General features: G+C 33.0%; 1 protein-coding gene across 8 annotated transcripts in view; it reads left to right on the forward strand.

Annotated features, from left to right (window-relative positions):
• Positions 1-22,734, forward strand: part of EHBP1 (EH domain binding protein 1) — a 322,290-nt gene that overhangs the window by 124,739 nt on the left and 174,817 nt on the right. For 6 of the 8 annotated variants that reach the window (XM_019634942.1, XM_019634858.1, XM_019634995.1 and 3 more), the window contains 4 exons: positions 4,902-5,006; positions 5,668-5,790; positions 8,316-8,553; positions 19,888-20,077. In XM_019634942.1, the coding sequence (XP_019490487.1) occupies positions 4,902-5,006; positions 5,668-5,790; positions 8,316-8,553; positions 19,888-20,077 (656 nt within the window). The remainder of the gene's footprint in view (positions 1-4,901; positions 5,007-5,667; positions 5,791-8,315; positions 8,554-19,887; positions 20,078-22,734) is intronic. The other 2 variants (XM_019635047.1, XM_019635151.1) reach the window with 1 other exon arrangement.

Genomic DNA, 22,734 nt, shown 5'->3' on the forward strand with positions numbered 1-22,734 from the left:
AGATAGGAGGAGAACCAGGGGATACTAGTGCCCTGGAAGGAGCAGAAAGAATTTCAAAGAGGAAATGTTTAATTATGATTCTCATACAGAAGTCAGGTATGATAAGAGTTCAAAGATATCTAGTATATTTGCCAATTAGAATATACAATGGTGGGTCGGCCAAGTGGCTCAGTTGGTTAAGAGCTCACTCAAGAGTGCGAGTACTGAGCAACAGAGTCACTGGTTCGATTCCTGGCTTGAGCTGAGCTGCTGCTGAGCTGCCAACAGGTGGCAGGATGGCTCAGCTTAAAAAAAAAATACAATGGTGACCTCAGTGAGAGCAGTTTCAGTATAGGGGTGAATAAAAGGGGGGATAAAAGCAGATTGCAGTGAAGTAAAAAATAAATGGTAGGTGAGAAATTGTAGACTACTGAATTTTTAAGATGTTTTCTTATAAAGATTAAGAGAGACTGGCCAAACTAGAAGGGCTAATGGTTGAGAGACTTTTTTAAATTGGGAGCAACTTAATCATATTAATATGCCATTAAAACGTATTAATTAATTTAGAGGGAGGAGTTGAAGATCCAGTGAGACACACTACTTGATGTCTACTTTTCTGTCTAAAGCAGCCCATCCTTTCCCCATTACCATCCTCTATGAGAGTGAAAATTACATTATTAAACCCATTAATTGTATCCATAAATCAAGTATTTATGGGCTCTAGCCTATGAAAAAGTGACATCTTTTGGACCTTGATTTCTGCCAGAAAGTTGAAATGCTATTATTTTAATATGAAATATACCTGTACTGAATCTTGTTATACTTTGGAGAGAAGAATTATGATCCTGCAAGATTTGCAGGTACGTTATGTTATCGCGCTAGGCAGTTTTTTTTGTTGTTGTTTTGTTTTTTTTCTCTTTTAACTCAACTACAGACTTTCTTAAAAGGAAAAAGCCATCCACTCTTCGTGCCTCCGCCCCCATCCCCCCTGTTTTATTCAGTGTGATAATCTCTGGTGGTCAATTTCTATCTTCTTTTGCCTTTCTAACAGTAAAGAAGAGTCTCAAATAACTTGACCCTTTACTTCGATTGCCTGCCCCTAATTTAGTTTTCCTTCTTATTCTCACCAATGTGAAGCAAGTCCAGATTGACACACTGTTATGATGACTAAGTGTGCTATGCTATGGGTTTATTGCTCAATTTGAGTAGGACCAGGGTAAAAATGTTTTTGTGCTATTAAATAGCATTGTTAGTATTTTCCAAATGTGTCAAGTTTTGGTGAAACAAGGCTTTAATAAGTAATAAAGTATTATATAAATATATTGGTCCAGGGAATTTTTTTGGCCGGGGTAGTATATCAGTGGGAAAATTTCCCACTTAAAAAAAAAAAATTCTGGGAATAAATTTTTTTTATAAATCTTTTAATTTTTTAATGTTTTTGCTGATAATAAATGTAAAACACATTGACTGTAGGAAGTTTGGAAGAAACAGAAGAGTACTTGTTAAGAGGAGAAATATATAACAAAATTATGTATTTTAAGGTCTGCACCCACTACCAATTGAATTATTTCTATGAGAAGTTTCAAAGCACCTGTTGCTTGGTATGCGCAAACTGAATAGCCCCGGTCGCCATGCTAGAACTACTATCCACATAGTCACCCAAGACAAAAAACTGCAACTTATCCTAGATTCCTTTCACCACACCCTGTCTCAACCATCAAATCTCTCTTCATTTATTCTTTAATTAATAAATATTTATTATGTGTCTCTCCTCATGGAGTGGTGGTGATGAACTACTTATCTTTTTGCTTACTGTGCTATTTTTTTCCAATGCTACTACCATATTGCTCCTGGCATGATGTTTCTAAAATATACTTTTGATCTTTCAGTGGATTCCCACAGCTGTCAGAGTAAAGTTCCCATTCTTTAGTTTGGTCACAAGAACCTTCATATTAGAATATTCACCATCCTCATCTCATTCCATTCCCATCCCTGGCACCTTGAACCCCAAACAACTTGCAGTTCCTCAAATATGTCATGTTTTCATTTGTCTCTCTTTTATCCTTTGGAATGCCCTCCATTTTCTCTCTTATTTTAATAATAGTAATGTCCATTTGTCTGGTTTTAACTCAAATTTGAGTAAGTCCAGGAGACCTTCCTGACCTCAAAGCCCCTCTTCCAGTTTCACATATCCTATGATGCATATTTCAATCATAACATATGTAATTCTTATCATACACTGTATATTGCTTTACTTGTCTACCTGTCCCACAAAAAAAAGTATAAAGCCATGAGGGCAGGTACCATCACAGGCATACAATAGGTACTTGATAAATATTTTTTAGATAAGTAAATGGTATTTCATTGGAAGTTGCTTCTTTGTATGATTTGGATACACATTTATTTGCATACAAAATAAAAAGCATTGTCATAGATAATTAAAATTACCTTTTCAGTCTATTAATATGAATGAAAGTTTTAGAAGCAGAAGTTATAGGAGTTAAGGATTTATTTAAGCGATGAACAAATAGGGAAAATTAGGATGGGAAGGACAACTTGTCATCTGTGAAGTGAATGGAAAGAATAAATTACTTTGGGTTGATTAATGAGGAAATGGTCGTCATTGGTTTTAGATATCACCAAAAGGATGATAAGAGTAAGCAAATACTCTAAACATTCAGAAAAATTACAATGTAAATAATTTATTCATGTGATGGAATCATCTTGATAGTATTTAAATAAATGTCCACATCATACATAAAACTGTGTGGAACAATATTAATGTTTTGAAGGTAAGGATCAAGTCTAATATTTCGTCAGTATTTCCTACAGTGTTCATTATATATATGTTTAAATAAGTGATTGATTTCTACTTTTGTTTAAATTACATCTAAGAATATAAGATAATTAAAATGTATAAAGAGAACTGCAAGTCTTTGAGCATTATTTTAAAATGTTTTAACCTAGTAATTGTACAGTGTGAATAAATGATACTAACATACATGATAAAATGTGGGTATTAATAATAATACTTCAGGATATTTTTGAGAATTATGTAACTCTGATAACATACATAAAGCCCTTTCCACTGTTCAGTAAATATTGTAATAGCTGCTGTAAACTTTTTTTTATATTTTGAAAATTAAAAATAAACTATTTTATCACTAATTGAATGAAGCATAATAGATTTTTTGCTATATATTTGCTTATTGATCATTAATAGAAATAAAGACTAGCAAAATACTAAAATAAACTATTTGTAAATTTTTAAAAATACACTACTAGTAATGAATGAAGAAAATCCATCATGCACTGCTATTCACTTCACACTGATCTTCCACTCCATTATGTTTCCCTTAAAATCACAAAGTTACAATGACTACTAGTGGGAAGTAAAGGATCTAATTTATGAATGAATTCTACCTATTGAGAAATTTGCTAGGTTAGCTTGAGTCAGTGGCTTTTAAAACTATTTGCAGAATAAAATGGAAGAAGATATTTTATAAAGGCTGACTCTTCAGCCCTTATTGTTCATATTCAGATGAAGAGTTCAATTTGTATTAATTGTGTTTACTGCTTATTTTCTATGGTTTGCTTTGACTACCTCAAGCAATTTTATTCATGCAAAATGCATTTTCTCATTTGGACAAGGGAAATTAATAACTGTGTCAGCTTTTTATAATGTATGTATTTAGCTCAAAGATCTAAACTATAACATACTTTTGATCAACTAATATTCTAGTAGTCATTTATTATCTGTTTCAATATTAATTTCTATCTTTAGAGAAGGTAAATTCCACGAGGACAATACCATGCCTTTCTTTTTTTTTTTTCATCCGCGTATATCAAGCATAGTATTTGGCATAGAGTGATAAATATTTGTTGAACAACTAATATATGGATGAAGTTAACCTTACTACAACTGTATTCTATGATTTGATTCAAATTAAATTTATAATGTGTATGCACTTAGATTTATAATGTTAAAGAACAACATTTTTAATGCCGAATTTACAACTATTTTCTATTTTTAACAATTTTCTTTTGTTCCCACTGACTGATCTGGATCTGTTTGGTTCTTCCTAATACCTAAATTATTCTCAGGTTTTAACTTTGGAAACAGCAAGAATTAACTAGAATACTCTAGGGGCTCTTATTATTTTTTTCCAAGCTAATATTCTCCCAGTGAATCATAATTTCACATATTTAGAGTTGTCCAAAATATATATCTCATGTAAAAAAAATTCTGTTTATGTACAAAATGAATTCGTCTTTTAAGATTTTTCTATTTAGCCCTGTCTTCATTGTTCTGTTTCTTATCGAGTAAATTATAAGGTTTCCTAAAACAAACACTCAAGTTTCCTTAAAAGAACAAATTCCTTAGAAAACAGGAGTAGAAAATAGTAGCTATTACTTGCTTTTCTTATTTTGTGCTGATTTTTAAAATTCTAGAACATGAACAAGTACTTATTATGTTCATGATTCATGTAGATATATTTTTTAAGTCTTTAGTTTACGTTTAGAATTTTGTCAACAAATAGTACATATTTTCTGTGGTATCAGAGAATTTTTAAGTTCTGTTTTTAACACATGCGTTGAAAGCACTATTTTACAAATGCAAACAGTGGTTGCTGAAAGCCAGTGTCAATCTCTTTGGTTATTATCTTTGTTTTGTGTTTAACATAGTTATTATATTACTAACATAAGTTTTAACAATAAAATGTTTTCTATCTTAAAATAGTACAGCATAACTTTCAGTTAAATACATCTGTTACAGTTCATCAAAATAACATCCTCTGAATGTATTCTCTTGATTAACCAAACATCCCCTCTCTTTGTCTTTTTGAGTAACAGCGTGCTTCTACGGCTCTTTAATTAAATGACCTTACCTTACATTTGTCTCGACTGGCTTCTGTTTACAGAAATTGTAAACCAATTGAATGCTCTGAGCAGCTTAGATGAAGATCAAGATGACTGCATAAAGCAAGCAAATATGCCTTCAGCTAAATCAGCCAGTTCCTCTGAAGGTCTAAGAGCTTTCTTCCTTTCTTTCTGCTTCTGATTGCCTGTATTTACTGTGACCTGCTACCTCTTGACTTCTGTCTGTATTTAGCTGTCGGTTTTGTCTTTGTGCTTTTCCTTGAATGTTTTCTTTGGTAATTTGTAGTGCACCAACAGGCAACAACATAACAGAATTTAACCATCTTTAGCAAAGCCTTATATCAGGATCCTTGTTACACAGTGATTTTAAAATATCTTAAAAGATAATAATTGGTCATGTAACATAATAATATTTCTTCAGTTAGCTTATATATTGTAACTATTGTTTTTAAAACATTTGCTTAGGTTAAACCCATTTGAATTATTTATATTTAGGAGTGAAGGAAGTTTTGCTAAAAATCTATGTCAGCACTTTTTTATTGGATCAAATTAAATTCAGATGAAAGTTTCTCTAGTTCATTATCTGATATAATTTTCAAATTAATATGCATATGTTTGTTTTGTTTCATATGAAAATGTTGGTATGCTACAAAATACTTGAATGGCATTCTGTCATTGGTAAAATGCTGTATCTTATTATTTGCAGGTATTATTAGTGTGAATTTTTACAATTTGAAATATTTCATGAATGATCAAAATTATGCTTTACTATAAACATAGTGAACTAACACATGTGTTTATTTTCAGAGCTTATCAACAAACTTAACTTTTTGGATGAAGCAGAAAAGGACTTGGCCACTGTGAATTTAAATCCGTTTGGTGATCCCGATGTAGCGGAATTAAATCCATTTGGAGATCCTGACTCAGAAGGTAGCAAGATTTTTTTCTGTACTTTTAAAGTTGTTACATAGTCAGGTTCTCTTGAACTGTAAGGGCAGAAAGAAACTTTTTAAAGGCTCATAAAGTAATTTTTGTTACTAATAATATCAAGTTCAAAACCACTTGCAGTTGATCAGCAGTTCTGGGTGTTTTCCATTGAACCGCTTTTAAAGAAAAAAGAAAGCCTCACGTAGACATTTACGTGGGATTTATTTTAAAATTTCTATGTTAGTTTGGTCAAATAGTAGAGCTCTCATGTTAGAGATAACAGTATTTTGCCTAGCTGGCATACAGTAAAGCCTCATTAGTTTGGCTTACCAAATAAGGTCAGCTTGCGGGACATACTGAATTGGTGTAGGGAGGTGGCTTCTACCTCTAGACAACTCCTCTGCCCTCACCCTCAGAGTGTTTGATGAGCCCCTCACCCCTGACTCCATGTCTCTGGCTGAGAATTGCAGTCATTGTTGAGAGTAAGTTGTGCATAATTGGAAGGAAAAAGCAGGGTCCCCCCCCCCCTCGTTTTTCTTATCAAGTAGTTTTGAACTCTTAAAGCCTAGATAAGAGGTGTTGAAAAAGCCAGACTTCTGTTTAATTAAACTCAGTTTTCTTAAAGTAAATGCAAGAATGATTAACCACCACTCTACATCTTTTAGACTGCTCTTATGAAATCTTTATGAGCCTGAAACAGTTTTGCTGCTACCTGTCATGGTGAAAATGATGTTTTAACTTCAGGATTCACTGTTAGAGCAATATTATTTCATAATCTACTGTTTATCTTCCTTTACTTTCTCCCTTTTTATCAGATTCTAAATTAGTAAATTTAAATTAATGAGTTTTTATTTTGTTTGTGAGCTAATTATATTAAGAACATAATATAAATCCTAATGGTTATTATAAATCTTAGAGGTAATCTAGTTCAGTTGCCTCTTTTCATCGATTAGGTAGCTGAGGCCTACAGGAGTTAAATGATTTGAACAAGAATTTTAGGTAAATGGAGGTGGAGTTGAAGCTAAAGATTCCTAATCAAGTGTCTTTAGACCACACAGCTTCTTGATTGTGTAGTACATACATCTGAATATATTGTTTTAAAAATATTACCAAGATATTTTGAGACATGAATATTTGAGCTTTCCATTTCAAAATCAAATAAGTAATTTAAAAAAATATATAAATCTGTTTTTTGAGGTATAGAAAGGAGTAGCAGATACCACATAATACCATATTTCTATATAGGAGAGCTTAGGCAATCTGATTCAAAATCTTTATTCATGCCTATAGAGCTAAGAAAAAAAATGTGACAACCAGTATTCTCTTTAAATATATATCTCTTAGACTCTTTGGAATAAGTATTTTCTATTAGAAGAATGCTTATTTTTCTAGAAATAATTTATTAACTTTTATTGATTAAAACTTGGCATCCTCAAGTAACAAAAGTATTTGGGGAGGAAAAAAATGTGTTGTGGTTTAGATGGGGTTTTTTTTTTCCTTTTACAGCTTCAATTCTCCTCTTATATTCATGACATTCTATGCTTCAGTGACCCTTTTAGAAAGTTATTAAGTGTATTTGTTAGCTTTTATATGAAATAATCTTATCTTAAACCCTCCTTTGTTGCCAGTTCTGTCATCTTCAAATCTTGCTCTATAGTTTGAATACTTTCTTACTTTTGGTTTTGTAACTGATGAATTTACTTGGATCAGTTTTTGCAATCCTCTTCCTAAGAATGAAAATTATAATCTTATTTCCGTTGACCAGTTTTGTCAGTTTCTTAAGCATTTGAGACTTGATATTTGTTAATGAAAAATTGAGTAAGCAAAACCTTGGCAGTCTGTCTTCCCCTACTGAGAAAAAAAATGTTTCATTTAAATTATTATAAAGGTTCTTGTGGCGTTAAGTTTAAATATTAACCTGTGTTACAAAAGACACATAATTACTGAGTGTCTTCTCTAGCATAGGCTGTATTTAAATTTAATAATTTTTATTTAATTTTATTAAAAAGGCTTTACAAAAACAAATTCGATGATATGGGGGTGCATTTTTTATATAGTTTCAGAATGAATTTTCAGATCCCTAAATGGTCTTTGCTTTTGTAACTATCAAAGACCATTTCAAAATTTAATCCATTTTATGTTCTTTTAAAAACAGAAATTTATTACATATCAGTTTGAGATGGCAAGCTAATATAGTGAAATAAAACAGGCATTAATAGAATATTATACCTTTAAGAAGGTTAAAATTTCCAAAATTGGCATACCATAATGCTATTTTTAGAGACTCCAAGAGCATTCCAAAGATGCCATTTTTGGGGAGCCCCATTCCTAGAAAAGTGGACAAATATCGTCAATATCACATCTTCTGAATTTAGCCCTTCTATTATAAAACATGTTATTGCTTTGACTCTTTCAGCTACATAGAATTTATTAATTCAAGATTGAGTATTGTTTAAAACATTAAAAATATAAGAAAATATCAGATAATATGAATTTTATGTAATTCATCTGTTGCTGTTGTTTTATAGAACCAACCACTGAAGCAGTTTCACCTAAAAAACCAGAGGAATCTTTTTATAACAGCTATAATCCCTTCAAAGAGGTACAGACTCCGCAGTATTTAAACCCATTTGATGAGCCAGAAACCTTTGTAACTATAAAGGATTCTCCTCCCCAGTCTACAAAAAGAAAAAATATAAGACCTGTGGACATGAGCAAGTACCTCTATGCTAATAGTTCTAAAACTGAAGAAGAAGAGTTGGATGAGTAAGTACATTTTGCTATCATCATAGGTTAGTCTTTATATTAATTACATTGATCCTTCTGTAATATACCTTTACATGGGTAAAATGAGGTCTGTTGTAATGTTAATATACAGTTTACAAGTTAGTATCTATCTCATTCTCTATCTGAATTTTTATGATCTTGACCGTATGCTCCCACTCTCTTCCATGTATATGTGCACTGTAAACTACAAACGAAGGAGTATGTTCCTGAGATCTTTGGTTAGAATTTCAGTAGTGTCTTCCCATAGGAACCATGTTATATATGGCACTTAGGTGTTCTTAATTGATTACTATATGTGTTACATTTTAGTTATGTTATGGGTCTATTGTGGGAACCAAATAATTATTTATGGTATTGATTTGATGAGAAGACTTGTTCCAATGCCAAACAATATTTCATAACATTTATAAATTAGGAATTATCTGTATTTGAGTTATTATTCTTATCCAAATGAGAGTTTTGTTGACTATAAGCTCAATATAAATAGTATGACTAGGGCTACCATTTTACTCAAAGATCGGGTGGGGAGAGGAGGAGGGTATGTTCACATTGTGTTCTGAAGTTGTACAGTGTACTACCTATGTGGCTGCAGACTGTGGCCCTGAGTGTGTTAAAAAGCAACAACAAAAATTCCACTTCCATCCATGATGAAGCAACACAGACTTGATATAGCTTCTTGTCTTAAACAACTAAAATATTGAATACTATATGAAGCAACAGTTTCAGCCTTGGACAAGACAGTGATCTCTGAGAGAAGAGAAACAGAGGGGAGCCCCACAATTGTCCAAGCTTTATTTATGGAAAAAAGTTTCCAATTGCAGTTTAGGGAGAGAGAACCCAAATACCCTAATATAGGCATACCTTGGAGATATTGCGGGTTGTGTTCCAGACCACTGCAATAAAACAAATGTCACAATAGAGCAAGTCACATAAATTTTTTGGTTTCCCAGTGCACATGAAAGTTATGTTTATACTACTCTGTAGTCTATTAAGTGTGCAAAACATTATGGCTAAAAATAAAGCAACGTACATACCTTAATTAAAAAAATACTTTATTGCTAAGAAATGCAATAAATCTTATGAATCTTCAGTGAGTCACTGTCTTTGGCACTGATAGATTTGCTCAATGCAGGGTTGCCACAAACCTTAAATTTGTAAAAAAACTCAATATCTACGAGGCTCAATAAAGCAAAGCACAATGAAGCTCAGTATGCCTGTAATCCTCCTGAGTTGAGGAGACAGTTTGGACTTTGGGAGTACTTAGAAGGCTAGAATTTGTGAACAAAGTATCAGAGAGGAGGAGCTACTAATAGAGTGTCAGAGATCTATGGAAGGTTTCTTTTGAGTCTTTAGCTGAGTATGGATCAGAAAGCATGCATATGAGTAAATTACGGAGGACAGGGATTCTGACAAAATAATCCTTGGAGTTCACCCACAACTAAGAATAATTTGTATTTTCACCAGCCAAAGAGGAAAGATTCCCTAACACTTGGGACATCAAGTAGAGTCTTCAGAAGGGTTTTGTCTCAGTGGTGGGGCCAGAATAGCTCTAGAGTGAAGCCTAATCTTTACTCTAGGGCCTGCCTAATAAAGCTTAAAAGCAAGGCTTGAAAGAATCAAAATGGCTCCAAGTAACTTACATCTCACACAAAGCCCCTAAATACCAAAAAACACAGCAACCAAAACATAAAATTCACAATACCTGACAGCCAATCAAAAATTTATCAGGTACATAAAGAAGCAGAAAATTCTTACCCAGAATGAGGAAGGAAAACTCAATTTAGATATGGATGCAGGAATGACAGAGATGATGAAAGTAATAGTGAGGTAAAATAATTATTATGAATATACTCCAGATATTCAAGAAGGTAGAAAACATGAGCATGTAAGGTATAAAAAAATTATCTGATGGACACTTGTCTTATTAGGGAGTCCACTTCATGGACAGTGTAGATACCGGGCCACTGCAGTGTATACCTGAAACTGAAGCTGAATAATAATGACTGTCAACTAGAATTATTTATATATATATGTGTGTGTGTGTGTGTGTGTGTGTGTGTGTGTGTATAGTCACAGGATGTGGAATACAACATAGGGAGTTAGTGGAATTGTAACAGCTATATATGATGTCAGGTTTGGGGGAGGGGGTTATCACTTTGTGAGGGGTGTAATTGTCTAACGATTGCATTGTTTTGTACACCTGAAACTTAAAAAAAAAAGAAATGAAATCCAAATTCAATTTATAGAGATAAAAAATACAAAGTCTAAGATGAAAAATACAGAGTGGAATTAACCCCACATTAAATACTACAGAAGAAAATATTAGCAAACCTAAAGACATAGCAATAGAAACTATCCAAATTGCAACATAAGGGGGAAAATGAAAAAAATTGAACAGAGGATCAGTGAGACAAATGTAAGTGGCTTAACATATGTGTAATTGGAATTCCAAAAGGAGAGGAAAGAGAATGAGGGGGACACAAAAAAACATTTGAAGAAATAATGGCCAGAAGTTTTGGAAATTAAAAAATAAAAATAAACCTATAGGTTTACGAAGCTGAATGAACCCTAAGCACAAGAAACATGAAGAAAACCACAGCAAGGCTTCTCAACAAAAACAATTGAAGTCAGAAAAGAGGGTGATATTCTTAAAGTACTGAAAGAAAAAAACAAAACCAAAAAACCTGTCAACACAAATTTCTACACGCCCCGCACACAAAAGGATATTTTCAGATATCCAAAACCTGAGATAGTCCATCACCATCAGACTTGCTTTGCAAAAAATACTAAAAAGAAGCTCTTCAAGACAGTAGGATAATGACATTACGTAGAGACTTGGATCTATCTACACAAAGGAATGAAGAGCACTGGAAATAGAAAATATGTTAGTATATATAAAATATTTATCTTTTTAAATCTCTTTAAAATATAATTGACTTTAAAGTTTAAATAATAATATTCTGTGTTTATAATGTGTAGAAGTAAAATGACAATCTTAAAAATTGACAATTATGACATTTAGCATAAAGGTTTAGAGTGGGGAAATTGAAGAGTACTTTTTAAGCTTCTTATACATAATGTTACTTGAAGATACACTATGTTTTTTACAGATGACATAGTTATTTATGTAGAAAGTCATAATGAATCTCCAAAAAGCTTGCCAGAACTAAAAAGTAAATTTAGCAACATTATAGGATACAAGACCAATATAAAAATTCAAATATATTTCTCTATAGTAACAATGGACAATCAGAAATAGAAAATTTAAAACATCATATACAAAAGCATCAAATAAACAACTCTCAGGAATAAATTTGAACAAAGATGTTCAATAACTATATTCTGAAAGCAACAAAACATAGCCGAGAGCAATTAAAGAGAGATTTCAAATGGGGAGAAATACTGTGGCCATAGATTCAAATTGATCTGTATATTCAGTGCTATCACAATCAAAATTTTTATGTAATAATTGAAAAGCTAATCCTAAAACATATGGAAATAGCCAAAACAATTTTGAAAAAGAACAAAGTTGGAGGACCTATACTACCTTAATTTCAAGATTCATTAATCAAGACATTGTGGTATTATCTTAAGGGTAGACATATAGGTAAATTGAAAAGAATAAGAAAGTCTTGAAATAGATTCACACATATGTCGCCAGTTAATTTTTGACTAAACTAACAAGGGAAGTCGGTTAGGAAGGCATAATTTTTACAACAGATGGTGCTAGACAAATAGATGTCCATATCCACCACCACCCCCTCCACACACACACAAAAGAACTACAAACCTTACCTCACCCTATCTACAAAATTTAACTAAAGATAGATTATACACTTAAAAGTAAGAACTAAAACATTGGAACTTCTAGAAGAAAGAATAGGAGAAAATCTAAGTGACCTTGGGTTAGGCAAAAAATTTTAAATAAGATGCAAAAAGCACAGAGAGTCAAAGGACAAAGGACTTCATCAAAATTAAAAACATTCTCTTTTTAAAAAGTATTTAGGAAAATGAAAAGGCATGTTACAGTTTAGTGGAAATTCTTTGTAAAACACATATCTGGCAAAAGAATTCTATCAAGAATATGTAAAGAACTCTTTTTACCCAGTAATAAGAGAAACTATTTTTTTTTTTAAGGGAAAAGATTTGAACAGACATTTCACAAAAGAAAATATAAGAATGACCAATATGCACGCAAAAAGATGCTCAACATCTTAGTCATCAAGGAAATGCAAATTTAAACCAAATAAGATACCATTACACACCCATCTGAATTGCTAAAATTTAAAAGACTGACTATACCAAATACTGTCAAGCATATGAAGCCACTGGAACTCTCATAGAACTCTCAGTTTATATTGTGCTCAAAATGGTATAACCATATTAGAAAACAGTTTGGCAGTTTCTTTAAAAAATACATATGCCTATCATTTGACTCAGCCATTCTATTCCTAGGTACTGTTCACCCAAGAGAAATGAAAGCATATGTCCACAAAAAGATTTGTACATGAATATTTTAACAGCTTTATTTATCATAATAGCAAAATGTGGAAATAACTCAAATGTCAATCAAAAGGCAGATTGATAAACAAATTGTGGTATATCCATACAGTGGAATACTACTCACTAATAAAGAAGAAACAAACTATTCATACATGTAAATACATGGATGAGTCTAAAGTCATGCTGAGTTAAAGAAGCCAGACCAAAAAGAGCACACAGTGTGATACCATTTATTTAAAACTCTAGAAAATACAGTCTATAGTGAGAGAAAGCAGATCAGTAGTTGCCTATGATTAGAGGTGGATGGAGAGATGGATTAAAATTGATACAGGAAACATTGGGAGGAATGGAAATGTCTGTTATCTTGATTTGTGCTGATGGTTTCACATTTGATCACATATGTAAAAAAGCTCATCAAATTATACTTTTTAAGCATACGCCATTTATTATATGTCAATTATACCTAAATCTTGTTTTCTTTTAAAGAAAAAAACAAAAAACTAGCAATGTTTACTTTATTAACAGAATATTGTGTCACATGTGGGATTAACGGCCTAGAATTCTTGGGCTACCAGGTCTCTTTGATGAAAATAATTGGTGTGGGATAGGGGAGATCTATAAAATATTTAACATTTTCAAAAACCTGAATAATAATTATATGTTTACTTACATTGAGGCTATATATGCTTTTGCTTTCCTTGGAAATACCTGAATTTTAGTGTGTTAGCATTAGTTGGATCTTGGAAAAAAAGTTATTTCTTTAAAAATACAGTTTAGGAAAATCTTTCAAAATATGGGATATGTAGGTTGAGAGGGTAATAATAAAAAGGCTCCTCTGATGCATGAAAGTTGGGAGCAGTGCTTTGTGTGAAGGGAGAAATGTTACCACTTCCCTGAGCATTGGTAAGCTCCTATTTTGAGCAGTGTTTTACTTCTAGGTAAAACTACTTTACAGAGGTCAATGATGATTCAGAATGTTAACAGAGTAGAGCAACTCATTAAAATGTCCGGAAACCACATGAAGTGAACAGTGATTGAGGGCATAGGGCCTGTTTAACTTAGAAAAGAGATGACTTAAGAGAACTATAATAACCAAACTCAAGTATTCGAAAAACTTGTTTGAAAGAATGAGGTAGTTGACTTGTTTTCTATTGCTGTGGAACTGCATTTTTCAATCTTATTCCATTTTACACCAGGTTACATGCTTATTCACATGTGTTACATGCTTCCATGGGCCCAGCTAGGTTTTGATAAAACCTAAAAAACTTCCAACCTCCTATAAGTATGTAGAATTACATCATAATAATCTGATCCCAAAACCAGGTTGATATCTCAATACTAATTAATAGCTATACAGTGGTTGAAAAATTGGCTCAACTTTTGCTAAAGTTATTTGTTTTCTTTGAAATAGCTAATGTGTGATCATAATAAAATTTCTCATGGGTGGTGTAGGTGCTGAGTAATAGCCACACACCTAGAGTAGTTGAATGTAAATGCAAACTTTAAGTACAAGCATTCAATCATTCCAAGATGCCTGGGTATTACACAACATGCACACACCCAGCTCTCTCTTATTAACAAATTAAAGAGACATCTAATGTTTGCTTAAACTTTTAAAATGCCTTTATAAAAAACTAAAATCAGAATAACTGGGTGTTTCCTTTTGACAATTTTTTTTCCCCCCATGAAAGTCACAGTCTTTACAAGTTTCCCATGAATAAAGAACATTCTGAATTGCTCAATCATCTGAGGTTACCAGAGAGAGCCAATAAACACTCCAGCTTTTTTTGTAGGAATATACACCCAAATTGTAAAGATTGCTCATCAGCTAATGTGAGAGTCCAGGAAGACTCTATTAATTGCTTATTTTGTGTTTCTCATCTTGTTTCTCCAAAAGTTTGTAAGTCCAACCTCAGTAGAAGCAATCTTCCAAACTTAGTTTACTGCAACAATAAACTTATGTATGACCTTTCGTCAAGTGAAAAGCCCGTGTGACTCATCTTTCATTACCAAACTCTTCCTGTATCCTCCAAACATAAAACTATCACAAAAAACAGTGCTGAGTCCTTTGATGTGTAAAACAACTTTCAGAACCTCAGCATATCCATCAGCACCAAGAGAAAATATACACCCTTTAGTGCTTTTAGCACGTGTCCTTTACACTTAGCAACCTTGTGGATTTCTCAGTTTTCTCATGGTTTGGGATTAGTTCAGCTGTTCCAGTTTATGTAGCAAAAATAAAAACTGATAAAGCAATAATAATTTTTTCAAAACATTTATAAAGTGACTTTTGAGGTCCAGCATGAAATCATTTCTGATATTTCTCAAGGAAAGGCAGTTTCTCAAGGAAAGTTGTCATTGAATTTTATTCAGAAGAGCTGCACACTCATTTTAATAAATTAGATTGTTTTTCCAAAAAAACATAAGTTTTCAAAGTGAAAGGAAAAGACTACAGATTTTGCTATACCTTACTTTGTTTTGTTTTTTTCAGTATGTTTATTAATACTGTTTCTAATCAACTTATAGTTATTCTTTCTATAATTCTTTTTCCTAGGTGAAACCATGAATAATGTCATTTAAAATTATTCTGCCCAATTTTCCACTTAATATTACTTTTTTTATGATTCATTTTTAATTCAAAATAAGTTAATGATATAGCTAACCTATTACTCAAGTATTACAGTACATGGATAAAAATAATTCTGTTTTATTCAGAGTGATATAGGAAGAACTGAAATAGATTATTCAAATAATAGATGATCAATGAAATGTAAAAATTTTGCTAATTCCTTGAATAAGTTTTCTTTCTAAAAATATTATTTAAGTATTTTTTATATGCATTAGTCAGCAGTTATATAATTTGTCATTATATAATTGAAAAGGGAGCAGTTTCATAATCATATATATACATGTTTATTTCTTATTCACTTTTTTGTAGCACTTTTTATTGAGATATACTTCACATAACATAAAACTCCACATTTTAAAGTGTATAATTCAGTGGTGTTCAGTTTATTCACTGTGTTATGCAACCATCACCACTAATTCCAGAACATTTTCATCACCTCCAAAAAGGAATCCCATACCTATTAGTAGTTAGTCTCAATTTCTCTTTTCCCCCCAATTCCTGAAAAACCACTAATGTCTTTTCTGTCTATATGGATTTGACTATTCTGGACACTTCATATAAATGGAAACATATCCTGTTCATTCTAAAAGAGTAGAAAATTCAGTTTTAGTTAGGAAACTGATCTAAAAGGAGGATCACTCAGAGCCCTTAGAAGTAAAAGCTTCTTGTCCTTTTTCTGATTTGGTACCTAATTGATGGTGGTGCCTAGCACACTGTTGTCTCACAGGTGGATTGTAGGTATGCAGCGATACTGGTTCCCTTGGTCATATGCTGGTTATTCACAGTCCAGGGCAGCTGGAGTCCTTGGTACCTCCATGTTCCAGCAGCTTCCTGTGTTTAGTATACCATACAAATTTTATTTTTCACTACATGTCATAGTGTAAAACGGCTTGAGAAACACAGCTCTAATTGTTTCAAGAAAATGTCCATTTTGATTATGTTTCTAGTATTATGAGCCTCAGGAACCAACTTTGGAAATCAGTAGATCTGAGCTTCTTTTATAGTTGCATTTACCTTCTCTATACAAAGAATAGCAATATTCAAGTGGTTAGAGGGAGACCTTAGTGATTAAAAACAGGCAGAGAGACGTGGAGAAAAAGGATAATATCTAGATATCTTTGTATACAAACTAGCTGTTTTATAAAAGTTGCATGCCACTGAGTATTATAAATTCAGTTATATAAAGTGCACTGAAGAATTGCCTGTTTTAAGGAATTCTATCAATTTTTTCTAATAACTAGCCATTTTTTATGTAACAAATTGATAATTATCATGGCAGCTACCATCTTACAAACTACTATGGAAATTTGTTATAGAGAAATTTAACCAGGAATTATTTTTTTAAATATCATCCAAATAATTCACATAACTGAATTAATTCAGTTAGATTGAAGTGTGTCTGTTCAGTCCTGAACATTTAACATCAGTTGGCAAGTAGTGAGTTTTGGGCGGAATAAGATTTTTTTCTTTTCTGAGTTTTAGAGTTTAAAAAAATTTTTTTTTGGTTTTATCCTCTTTCTTTATATTTAATTCTCTTTTAACTACTTTTAGAGTTTGAAAGACAGCTATATGAGGCTATTGATAAAATTAGCAGGATAAACAAGATTGTTATAAGGATTAAATGGATTAATACATATAAAACATTTAAAACAGTGCCTAGCACAGCATAAGCACTTTATAAATGTTAATAGTGTTATTACTAAGCCCTCCATTCTAGGCTGAATGTGATACCTTTTCTACCTCTTTTCAGAGAGAGTGTTCAGCTTTTTTATGAACACTTAGTTGTTTTAACATGATTTCCCAAAGTTCTTCAGTAGGTGGTAAGCATGAGCTATAAATACTTCAATATCTTGATCATTAGGCAAGAATATTTTGATCTGATAAGATAATTTTATATTTTGATCTGAAAAGCTATATATTGGGTTGTCGGAAAAGTCATGACGCATTTTTGCAATGAAAAACAGAAAAAATACGTCATGACTTTTCCGACAACCCTATATATATANTTTCCGACAACCCTATATATATATATATATATATATATATATATATATATATATATATATATGTTTCCTGTTCTTTGTTTCTTGAATGCACAGACATAAGGAGAAAAGGAAATAGGTTTCTATGTAGGTCCCAATCCCACTCAGTTAAAAGCAACCACCCTAAGCAAAGCTGATCTTCTGAGGCTTATTCCAGCTCAGTGGGAAGGAGTCACATGATTCTAATTGTTGCCGTGAGTGCAGAGTGAGAACGCTATCACAGCTATTATGTATTTCCCATCTCTGATCTATATATACTTGGTAACCAGAGTCTCGTGTGACCTGACTATATATGTTAATCCTTAGACAGAGGTGTTATTGGTTATTGGTTCTAAGTGAGTCTGGTACTGTTGTAGTTCAAAGAACATGCACAGTTGAAACAGAGGGCTAGCCCCAGTTCAGGCCTTATATTACTTAGGTAGAATTCCCTTGGTATAATCACGGTATTTGGGTGACCTAGTCCTTAGCTTTATAGACTCAGAAATTCTACTGTTACTATGCACACAGGATATTGGACTCTGGGAACTAACTAGTGTTGATAAAATACAACAAACTAAAAATATAAGAAACAGAATAATAGTTCATTATTGTATAAAAGGAAGAGTATTCATCATAAACACCAGATACTTGTGTTTATAAATAACTAATGAGGGGAAAAAAAATCCATCTACTCATAAAGAGAGTTAACAAGGAAGATTTTGTGCCTGGGCCTAGACTCTAGGTAGAGAAAAAGAAAAAGTTTTAGAAGTTTAAGCACAGGCCACCCTCATATGGATTTGACATTATATTGACAGGATTGTCTGGAAACCTCGAAGCCAAGAAAGTAACATAAAGTGCCTTCTAAAGTACTTGGCAAATGCAAGTACATCAATTCATAAAACATTCTGAAGAGAGGCACTCCCAGCTCTGATTACAAAGGATTTCCTCAGATTAAGCTCTGAACTCACAATCTAGAATTACAAAACACATAAGGAAACAGTTTACTAAGAGAAAGAGTCAGGAGACAAAAGAAACACCAGGATTATATATGCAAGAACTTTGTCAAATAATAATTTTATCAGATAAGGACTGTAAAATAAATATGTTTAAATGATTAATGACTCAAATCTCTGTACCTGAGGTATTATACACACAGCCATGTGCAAAAAGAGCTTATTGAAATTAAAAATTCATTATATTAGACATAGATGAAGAGAGAAAAGTTAACTGGATTATAAATGTGAGGGAATTGCCCACAATATAGCATAGGAGGAACAAAAATTTGTAAAATTTTGAAGGGGATAGTTCAACATATATCTAGTAAGATTTTTTTTAAAAAGAGAATAGAGAAAATAGAGAAGAGGCTATCAAAGAGATAATGGCTGATAATTTTCATAAATAAGGAAACACATGAATCTTTAGACTCAGGAAATATAGAGCCTCAAACAGGATAAATTAAAAGAAATTCACACCTAGACATAGCATAGTAAAATTGCTCAAAACAGACATAAAGAGCAACCAGAGATTAAAAAAAAAAAGACTTATGAAAGAGCAATAATAGGCTGGCAACAGACTGATATCTTCAAAGTGCTGAGATGAATTAACTGACAACTAGAATTCTCTACCCAGCTAAACTATCATTTAAGTATCAGGCTGAAATAAAGACACTTTCAACTCTTGGGAGAATTTATTATTAATAGAACCTCACTGAATGAACTTCTAAAAGACATTCCCTAATGAGAAGGAAATTTGACACAGAGGAAGGGATGAAATGCAAGGAAAAAGATATTTGGTGTGAGGAGCATAAAAAAACAAACCAATATTGCCACATCTAATTTGTTTTTCCTTTGGGTGTGAATATATAGTATTTACTATTATTAAAAACATTTTTCTAGGGTGTGTATATAATAAGAGCTGAGTTAACCTTGTGTTAAAAAAATAAATACTTTTTAAAAGGAAAAAAAAATTACTATTAATATTTAACAAAACACAAGATTAACAGTGATTGTTTCCAAATTGTAGGTTATCACTGGTTTGAGTATTTCCATATTTTCAGTATTTTCTAGTTTTATAAATGAACATATTTTATTATCTTAGAAACAAAATATTATTGAGACATATAATTTTTAAGAGATATTTAATAATTCTTCTTTCATTTAGATCAAATCCTTTTTATGAGCCTAAACCAACTCCACCTCCAAATAATTTGGTAAATCCAATTCAAGAACTGGAAACTGAAAAGAGAGTGAAAAGAAAAGCCCCAGCCCCACCAGCCATCTCACCAAAGACAGGAGGAGTAAATGAAAACACAGTTGTTTCTTCAGGAAGAGATCTCTCCACTTCTCCTAAGGTAGGAGTTTATTCTTAGTAAAACATGTATTATTATTTTTTTATTTTTGTTTGAGCCATCCTGCCACCTGTTGGCAGCTCAGCGGCAGCTCAGTTTGGGCTGGGAATCGAACCAGCGACACTGTTGCTCAGAGCTCGCACTCTTGAGTGAGCTCTTAACCAACTGAGACACTCGGGCAGCCCGTAAAACATGTATTAATGTTTGCACTTTTCCCCCATGCAATTTAATTAAAATTAAGGAAAGTCATTGTTAGCTACTTTCGATGATTTAAAAGCACAATCCAAGTAAATCCATTATACTGCATCATTGTATATAAATTTGGGAGAATAAGTTCATAGTACAGTATAAATTAGATCATTTGGGTTAAGATCGGTTTTTAAAATGATATTTGAAATCAGAGGAAGAAAGGCATTATAAGTGTATAGTTGGTGCTTTAAACAAAGAATACTCTAAAGCAGCTAAGCATGAGGGACAGCTTACACTGATATAGAGGAAGGAGAAATCATCCTTTGAGAAATGTACTGGAAAGATTAAGGCTTAATGCAGAGAAGTACTTTGTTGAAGAATTTCAATATTGTCACTTTGATTTATGTTGTTACAATTTTGGCCTTATTTTCACTTTTTTTTTTACAAATTTTTATGTATGATAACTGTGCAAAGGTAAAACAGTGTTGGAACAAAAGCCTGAAGCTTTTAAATGGTTTGGTTTGCCTGCAAATAGTATATCTTCTATGTGTAAGGTAGAAATGTTGGATTTAGGACTTTTTTTTAGGTAAATAACTTTTATTCATTTACTCATGAGTATTTTGTTGTTGTTACCATGTTACATTATGTAATTCTCACAGGTAATTAAGGGGAAAAATCAGATGAACTTGAACTCACAGGGATAAAGTAAAGTCAAAGGTCTCCTAACCAGTAGAGACAGGATTGGAACTGGCGTTTTCATTAATTGTGTTTTATCTGGACCATACTCCACCTCATGCCTAGGCTGCTGTTTTTCTCAAGGGCATAGAGATTAAATAGTTTCTCTTGGATTTTTCACTTCATTCTGTGGCTTTCATTAAATGCCGGAGTTCTGACATAGTTTCTTTGCCCGTATTTTCTTTGTTTTAAAAGGAGATTGAGATCACTGAGGTCTTCACATTGCTATTCCAGAAGTCAATCTCTAGGTGTTTGTTTTTATATCAGGTATTTTTTATCCCTATATCTTTAGGGGGAGAAACTAGGACTAAATTCTGTCTTGCAATTGGCTAGACATAGGTGGGTGTCGGACTGCAAATGAAAGCAGCAAATAGTATAAATATAAAGCAAAAGAGATGGCCAATTACTGTACCCATGATGGGGGTAAATAAAAGACAATAACAGGGACACTAGTCAGAATCAAGAAGGTATTTAGGGGCTGGCCGAGTGGCGCGTTGGTTAAGAGCTGGCTTGGGACACCAGCTCTGAGCAGCAGGACCCCGGTTTGGATCCCACATGAGGGCCAGTGACACTACCCTCTACAGCTAAGATGGTGAACAACAGCTCAACCTGGAGCTGGGCTGCTGAGAGTTGCCGGTGATGGCGTAGGCTGCAGCCCCTGCTACAGTGGGCTGCCATAAGCTACCGTGTGTGGTCGGCAGCCAGCGTGAGCGGCTAGCAGCCGGTGTGAGCTGCCAAGAGCTGCCGTGAGTGGCCCTCCAGAGGCCAGCGACTGATCTGCCTCACCCGGGAAGAGCACAATGATAATACCAATGTGGGCCAGTGAAGCAACATCCTCCACAACTAGAGTGAAGAACAAAAGAACAGTAACTTGTTTGTTCCCCTTCCTCAAATTTCCCAGCACTGTTCCCCTCCCCCAATTCCCCAATAAAGTCTTTAAAAAAAAAAAGAAGCTATTTAGGTCCTTTACCCATTCTAACCATCAAGAATAGTTGAACTTAGCCCCTGTCTCCCCATATTTCTAGTCCATAGCCTGTTCCTGCCACGTGCTCTTCAATATTCCATCAGGAGTTTGAACCTAATCAAGAAATGCTAATCTCTTTGTAGGGGAATGGAAAGGAACTTAACAGTGCCTATTGTGTGCTAGGCAATGTTCTATTATGTAATTGATCCATAGAACAACCTGAGAAATATATACTATTATCTCCATTTTACATATGAGAAGCTGAATCTTAGTTAAGTAACTTGCTCAAAGTTATAAAACTGGTAGTGACAGTGCCAGGGTTAAAGTCCAGGTCTTTTCTATCTAAAACCAAATGCTTTTCTCACTGTGTCATTTTACCTTTAGAGAGAGATTTCCAGTTCCATGTTGGAGCTCTAAATACATTTTTTCATAGAAATGTTTTTACAGATGGTGATTAAGTTCTGTTGTAGTGAGCTATAGCATGGCTATTTTTTACATTATTTTGAGGATACTGTTCCATTGCAGATAAATTGTGGAACCAGTGATGTTTGTAGGAAAGACTGAGCATTTTACCACCCTGCTTCTCATGGAAATTGCCTCATTATGCTTAGCCACAGACAGTAGAAACATAATCAGTCATAGCCACAGTAATCTTCTGCTGATATCTGGCAGTTACATAGTTTGGATAACAACTATGTGATATGCAACTGTGAAAAATTAATTTTTAAAAATGTTGCTGATATATTAAGTGAAAAACACAAAGTACATAACA

This window comes from Hipposideros armiger, unplaced genomic scaffold (assembly GCF_001890085.2).
Source record: "Hipposideros armiger isolate ML-2016 unplaced genomic scaffold, ASM189008v1 scaffold_2, whole genome shotgun sequence".
In the NCBI taxonomy this organism is placed as follows: Eukaryota; Metazoa; Chordata; class Mammalia; order Chiroptera; family Hipposideridae; genus Hipposideros; species Hipposideros armiger.